Raw genomic sequence first — 7,358 nt, 5'->3', positions numbered from 1 at the left:
CATGCACTCTAGGACCTGTGATTAATAATCCTGGTTTTGTTGGAGTTCTCTGATGGGTGTTGCTGAGTTGTGTCTTGCAGTCACAGTAAGAACCCAAGGTCTGGTCCAGCCAGAGCAAAGGCTCTGGTCAGGGAAGCATCTGTGGGAATGTCCCCAAGCACAGGGGTGTGGGAGAGTGCCTGGGCTTTCCTAGCCTGAGCATCCCTGCCAGGAGCCTGAGACTTAAACAGAACAGTATTAGAGTCCTCCTTACCAGGAAGAGGATTGAGGATATGATGTAAAAAGCCTGACAGACTCAAGGTGAAACCTATGGTTTTGTTTTTTCATCTACAAATATTTTACGTGAAAGACTTAGTGGTCAAATGTAGTTAGTTCCAAATGAAGAATGCAACTCATGACTATTCTTTTGGGAAATCTAGGGAAAATTTACTTGGCATGATATAAATCATTTGAAATGAAATTGTTTTTAAGAAATCCAACTTGTACCATGTAAGATACAGAAATTCCCAGGCATTTGTGACAAGGTTCAGGAAAATATTGGGATTGTATAAAAGTGGGAAAAGTAGAATACTGTTGACATCACACAGAACAGAAGGTTAATAAGTGAGTTACTTAAATGTGTGGAAAACTTGAACTCAAAGAATTGGAAATTCCAGGAAAAAAACAGAAGGTGCAGATTCCACTTTCCTAGTTGGATAAAAGAATAGTAGTTCCTGGCTATGAGACTGTGAGCCCTGAAATCATGGGCACTTCTTCAACCAAAGAACCATTGGCCTTTACATTACTGGAACCCCAGTGATTCTTTTCAGAGCCCTCTTTATGTCTCTGTTCCTCAGACTATAGATGAAGGGGTTCAGCATGGGTGTGACCACCGTGTACATCACTGAGGCTACTGCACTTGCATGGGAGCTCTGGGTAGCTGCAGAGCTAAGGTACACTCCCAGGCTTGTACAATAAAATAAGGAGACAACAGAGAGGTGAGATGTACAGGTGGAAAATGCTTTATACTTGCCCTGAGCTGATGGTATTCTACGTATGGAGGAAACAATCTTAGAATATGAATAAAGGATCCCAGCAAGGGGACCACCGCCAAGCAGCAGAATTCCCAAATTCATCACCATGTCATTAAGAAATGTATCAGAACAGGCATGCCCAACTACCTGGTTGAGTTCACAAAAAAAATGGGGGATTTCCACTTCTGCACAGAAGGACAGCCGCAACAATATCAAGCTCTGTAACAAGGAATTCAGAACACTGATGACCCAGGACACCAGAATCAGCAGTCCACAGAGCTGGGGTTTCATGATGACCGTGTAGTGCAAGGGGTGACAGATGGCCACGAAGCGGTCATAGGCCATTACAGTCAGGAGAAAGTCATCCCAGTCTGCAAAAAGTATGAAAAAATACATCTGTGTGATGCAACCTGCATAAGTTATGACTTTGCTCTGAGTCTGGATGTTCCACAGCATCTTGGGGATGGTGCTGGAGGTAAAACAGATATCCACAAAGGACAGGTTGGCCAGGAAGAAGTACATGGGTGTGTGGAGGTGAGAATCAGAGCTGACAGCCAGGATGATGAGTACGTTTCCAAGCACAGTGATCAAGTACATAGAGAGGAAAAGCCCAAATATGAGGGGCTGCTGTTCTGGGTCCTCTGAAAACCCCAGAAGAAGAAACTCTGAAATTCCTGTACCATTGTCTGCTTCCATGTAGTGGTGGTGACTACAAGAAAAGAAAAGAAAAGAAAACATAAAAGTTTTCAAGCCTTCTTTTATTTATTTTAACCTTTATTTTTCATTTTTAAAGTTTTTCTTTAAGTGTCAGTTAGTTAACCAACAGTGTAATATTTGTTTCAAGTGTACAATACAGTGATTCAGCACTTCCATACCATGCCAGGTGCTCATCACAAGTCCCCTCTTCAATGCCCATCTCCCATGTCATCCACGCACCACCACCTCCCCTCTGGTAACCAGAAGGATGTTCTCTGTAGTTAAGAGTCTCTTTCCTGCTTTTTCTCCTTTCTTTTATTTCTCCTATTTTTTTTTAAAGATTTTATTTGACAGAGAGAAATCACAAGTAGACAGAGAGGCAGGCAGAGGGAGAGAGAGGGAAAAATGCTCCCTGCCGAGCAGAGAGCCCGATGCGGGACTCGATCCCAGGACCCTGAGATCATGACCTGAACCGAAGGCAGCGGCTTAACCCACTGAGCCACCCAGGCGCCCCTATTTCTCCTATTCTTATTTGTTTTGTTTTTTAAATTCCACATACGACCAAAACCTTATGACACTTGTCTTTCTCTGACTAACTCCTTTCACTTAGCATAATACTCTCTAGCTTCATCCATGTTATTGCAAATGGCAAAATTTCATTTTGTTTTATGAATGAGTAATATTCCATGGATATATATATCACCCGCATCTTCTTTATCATTCACCTATTGACTAACACCTGGGCTGTTTCCATAGTTTGGCTATTGTGGATAGTGCTGCTAAAAACATTCCATGCATGTATGCCTTTGAATTAGTATTTTGTATTCTTTGAATAAATACCTGGCATTGAAATTGCTGGATCATAGGGCAGTTCTATTTTTAACTTTTTGAGGTAATTCCATGCTGTTTTCTAGAATGGCTGCACCTTTTTGCATTCCCAAAAAAAGGCAAGAGTGTTCCCTTTTTCCACATTCTCACCAATCACTCTTATTTCTCGTGTTGTTGATTTTAGCCATCCTGACTGGTGTGAGGTAATTCTGCTGCCTTATGACCCTGCAATTGCACTACTGGGTATTTACCCCAAAGATACAGATGAAGTGAAAGGAAGGGCCATCTGTACCCAATGTTCATAGCAGCAATGGCCACAGTTGCCAAAGTGGAAAGAACCGAGATGCTCTTCAATGGATGAATGGATAAGAAAGATGTGGTCCATATACACTACGAAGTATTATGCCTCCATCAGAAAGGATGGATACCCAACTTTTGTATCAACATGGATGGGACTGGAAGAGATTATGCTGAGTAAAATAAGTCAAGGAGAGAAAGTCAATTATCATATGGTTTCACTTATTTATGGAGCATAAGGAATAACATGGAGGACATGGGGAGATGGAGACAAGTGGGTTGGGGGAAATTGGAGGGGAAGATGAAGCATGAGAGTCTGTGGACTCTGAGAAACAAACTGAGGGTTTTGGAAGGGAGGAGGTGGGAGGTTAGGAGAGCTTGGTGGTGGGTATTATGGAGGGCATGTATTGCATGGAGCCCTGGGTGTGGTGCATAAACAATGAATTCTAAAACACTGAAAAGAAATTTTAAAAATAAATAAATAAAATTTAAAAAAATCAATGCACAGGAATCAGTTGCATTTCTATACACTAACAATGTAACTGAAGAAAGAGAAATTAAGGAATCAGTTCCATTTACAACAGCTCCAAAAACCATAAGATACCCAGGAATAAACCTAACAAAAGAGGTAAGGGATCTGCACTCTAGAAAATCAGAACTCTTATGAAAAAAATTGAAGAAAACACAAAAAAATGGGAAAAATAATTCAGGCTCATGGGTTGAAAGAATAAACATGTGAAAATGTCTATGCTGCCCAGACCAATTTATACTCTCATTGCCATCCCTATTAAAATACCATTTTCATTTTTCAAAGAGCTGGAACAAACAATCTTAAAATTTGTATGAAACCAGAAAAGACCCCTAATTGCCAAGGGAATAATGAAAAAGAAAAACAAAGCTGGGACTCCCATGGTGCCTGCTTTCAAGCAACATTACAAAGCTGTGATCATCCAGATAGCATGGTACTGGCACAAAAACAGACACATAAACCAGTGGAATAGAATAGAGAGCCAGAAATGGACCCTCAACTTTATGGTCAAATAATCTTCAACAAAGCAGGGGGAAAAAATCCAATGGAAAAAGATAGTCTTTTCAAAAAATGGTGTTGGTGGGGGGAGCCTAGGTGGCTCATTGGGTTAAACCTCTGTCTTTGGCTCAGGTCATGATTTCAGAGTCCTGGGATCAAGCCCCGCATCGGGCTCTCTGCTGAGCAGGGAGCCTGCTTCCTCCTCTCTCTATCTGCCTGCCTCTCTGCCTACTTGTGATCTGCCTGTCAAATAAATAAATAAAATCTTTTTAAAAAATGGTGTTAGAAAAATTGGACAGTTATATACAGAATAATGAAACTAGACCATTCTCCTACACCATATACAAAGATAAACTATAAAGGGATGGAAGATAGGAATAGATAGATGTGAGATAGGAATCTGTCAAAATCCTAGGGGAGAACATAGGCAATAACCTCTTTGACCTTGGCCATAGAACTTCTTTCATGACACGTTTCTAAAGACAAGGGAAACAAAAGCAAAAATGAACTTTTGGGATTTCCTCAAGATAAGCTTTTGCACAGCAAAGGAAACAGTCAACAAAGCTAAGAGACAATCCACAGAATGTGAAAATATATTTGCAAATGACATTTCAGATAAAGGGCTGGTATCCAAGGTCTGGAAAGAACTTCTCACAGTCAAAAAACAAATAATCCAGTTAAGAAATGAGCATAAGACATAAAGAGATGCTCCTCCAAAGAAGATATACAAATGCCTTGCAGACACATGAGAAAATGTTCAACATAGCTAGCCATCAGGGGAATATAAATCAAAACCACAACAAGCCCCTCAGGTTGTTTTTCAGAAGTGGCAGGGGGGTGGGAGGTTGGGGTACCAGGTGGTGGCTATTATAGAGGGCACGCATTGCAGGGAGCACTGAGTGTGGTGAAAAAATAATGAATACTGTTATGCTGAAAATAAATAAATTAAAAAAAAAAACAACAAAACACCACCCTACACCAGTTAGAATGGCAAAAATTAACAAGGCAGGAAACTACAAATTTTGGCAAGGTTGTGGAGAATGTGGAACCCTATTACACTGTTGGTGGGAAAGCAAGCTGATATAGCCAATTTGGAAAACAGTGTGGATGTTCCTCAAGCTAAAACTTAGGGTACCCTATGATACATTGATTGCACTACTAGTTATTTACCCTAAAGATACAGACATAGTAAAAAAGAAAGGGGCACATGCACTCCAATGTTCATAGCAGCAATCTCCACGATAGTAAAACTATGGAAGGAGCCAAGCTGTCCTTCAACAGATGAATGGATAAAGATATATGATATAGATATAGATATAGATATAGATCTAAAATAGATAAAAATAGATACAGATATAAAATAAAGAAAAATATATATGTGTTCATATTTACAATGCAATATTACTCAGCCATCAGAAAGGATGAATATGCACAACTTGCATCTAAATGAATGTAACTGGAGGAGATTATGCTCAGTGAAATATGTCAAGAAGAGAATGACAACTATCATATGGTTTCACTCATATGTGGAACATAAGGAAGAACACAGAAGACCACAGGGAAAGGGAGGGAAAACTGAATGGGAAGAAATCAGTGAGGGAGATAAACCATAAGAGACTCTGGACTCAGGAAAACAAACTGAGGGTTTCAAAAGGGAGAGGTGTTGGGGGATGTGGTAGCCAGGAGATGTTATTAAGGAGGGCACATGTTGTGATGAGCAGTAGGTGTTATATGCAACAATTGAATCATTGAACACTACAACAAAAAGTAATGATGTTGTATATGCTGGATAACTGAACATAATTAATAAAAATGAAAAAAATGCAAAAAAATAAGCTAAAAAAATAAAATAAAATTTTTAAATAAAAAAAAATAATAAATAATTTTTTAAAATAAGCTAAAAAGTAAAAATAAATAAATAAATACACAAAGAAAAATAAGTCCATATACTCCAATGACAGAGAACAATATATATATAAATATATAATTATATAATGATATATATATTTATATAAAAGATGTATATTTATAATAAAATATATTGTATATATTTATATATGTGTGTATATATATGTATATATATGTAAAATCATATACCATTTCAGATAGTGACAGGTGATAGGAAGGAAAATATATCTTTATAAAATGGATTGGATTGGAAGGGTGCTAAGTTTTAACTGGCATTCAGGAAGACCTGCCAAGAAGCTGACATTTTAACAGAGGCTTCCAGGAAACTAAGCAGGCAGTATAAGGATATCCAGGGGAGGTGTGTGCCCTGCAGGGATAACGGAGCAAAGACCTGCAGAAAGCACTTACTTTAGCTATGAAAATCTCAAAATGTAGTCAGTGTGGTGAGGAAATGAGCAAGAGGTAGAGTGATGACAGGTGGTGGCAGAGAATGTTGAGGAAGGAAGTGGCTTCCTGCCACTGATGGGACTTCAAGCCACAGAGAGTCCTTCCTTCATATGGTGTTCTGTTCACAGAATACCTTGTGTGGGAATACCCTTCCTTATTTCCATTTGTTGGTGAACATTCTGGCATTTAGGGACCACTTACTAGACTATATGAACTCTGGTACCATTGTCCTGAGCACTGTTCATGCCCCACAACACACATGCACACACAGATGCACCCACAAACCACACACACTCACACACACACACACACACATGCACTGTGGTCTCCTGGCACTGCATTATTATTATGCTTTTTAGCCACTAGTGACAAAATTGTTGAAAGAAATGGTACAAGGCAAGCTGTCAACATCAGGTTACTTTCACCCTGAAGGAATGTGTAACTAATATTTAAATTCTGGTTAGTAAGCCTCCCATAGACATGGAAATATGGGCCTCCATTTCAATACAATTACATTGTATCCTTTAAATACAATTACAATTACAATTACAATATCCTTTAAATACAAAACAGTTCAAAAAAAAAAAAAAAACACAGAGAAGAAGGCAATCGACATAAGGGGTAAAGGAGATCTAATAAGCTCAGGCATCCCTGAGAGACTGTCATGAGCAGAAAGTTTCCGTGGTTCTGGCAGCAATCCAGCCCCAGTTCATATCCCCTAATGCCCAGAATAATTAAAAAGGCAGAAAACAAATAAGAACAGAGTGATATTTTTATGACATCAAGACATTTTACTGCTTGGATATCCCTCCAGAAAAATGAGCAAAGGGAATAAACCTGAAATTTACAATGTATGACAAATATATAGAAAATATACAATGTATGACAACAGAAGGGGATTTTTATTTTTTACAATATTTAAAAAGATTTTATTTAGTTAGTTAGTTATTTATTTGACAGAGAGAGTGTGAGTGAGTGAGAGAGTGCAAGCTCCAGAGAGCACCAGCAGCAGTGTGGGGAGAGGGAGAAGCATGTTCCCAGCTAAGCAGGGAACCTGACATGGGGCTAGATCCCAGGACCTTGGGATCATGACCTGGGCTGAAGGCAGATGCTTAACCTACTGAGCCACCCAGACACCCCAA

At 39.2% G+C, this 7,358-nt stretch overlaps 1 protein-coding gene across 1 annotated transcript; it reads right to left on the bottom strand.

Annotated features, from left to right (window-relative positions):
* Positions 1-776: 776 nt before the first annotated feature.
* LOC101690110 (olfactory receptor 7A17-like) lies at positions 777-5,251 on the bottom strand. The gene is made up of 2 exons (XM_004782128.2): positions 5,201-5,251; positions 777-1,712 (listed from the first exon to the last, which is right to left on the bottom strand). Exon 2 carries the CDS (start codon positions 1,707-1,709, stop codon positions 777-779), a length of 933 nt encoding a protein of 310 aa, XP_004782185.1. The 5' UTR covers positions 1,710-1,712; positions 5,201-5,251.
* Between the last annotated feature and the right edge of the window lie 2,107 nt (positions 5,252-7,358).

This window comes from Mustela putorius, unplaced genomic scaffold, assembly GCF_011764305.1.
Source record: "Mustela putorius furo isolate JIRA1106 unplaced genomic scaffold, ASM1176430v1.1 tig00000095_pilon_pilon_pilon, whole genome shotgun sequence".
Classification (NCBI taxonomy): Eukaryota; Metazoa; Chordata; class Mammalia; order Carnivora; family Mustelidae; genus Mustela; species Mustela putorius.
This window is presented reverse-complemented; position numbering and strand designations above follow the sequence as displayed.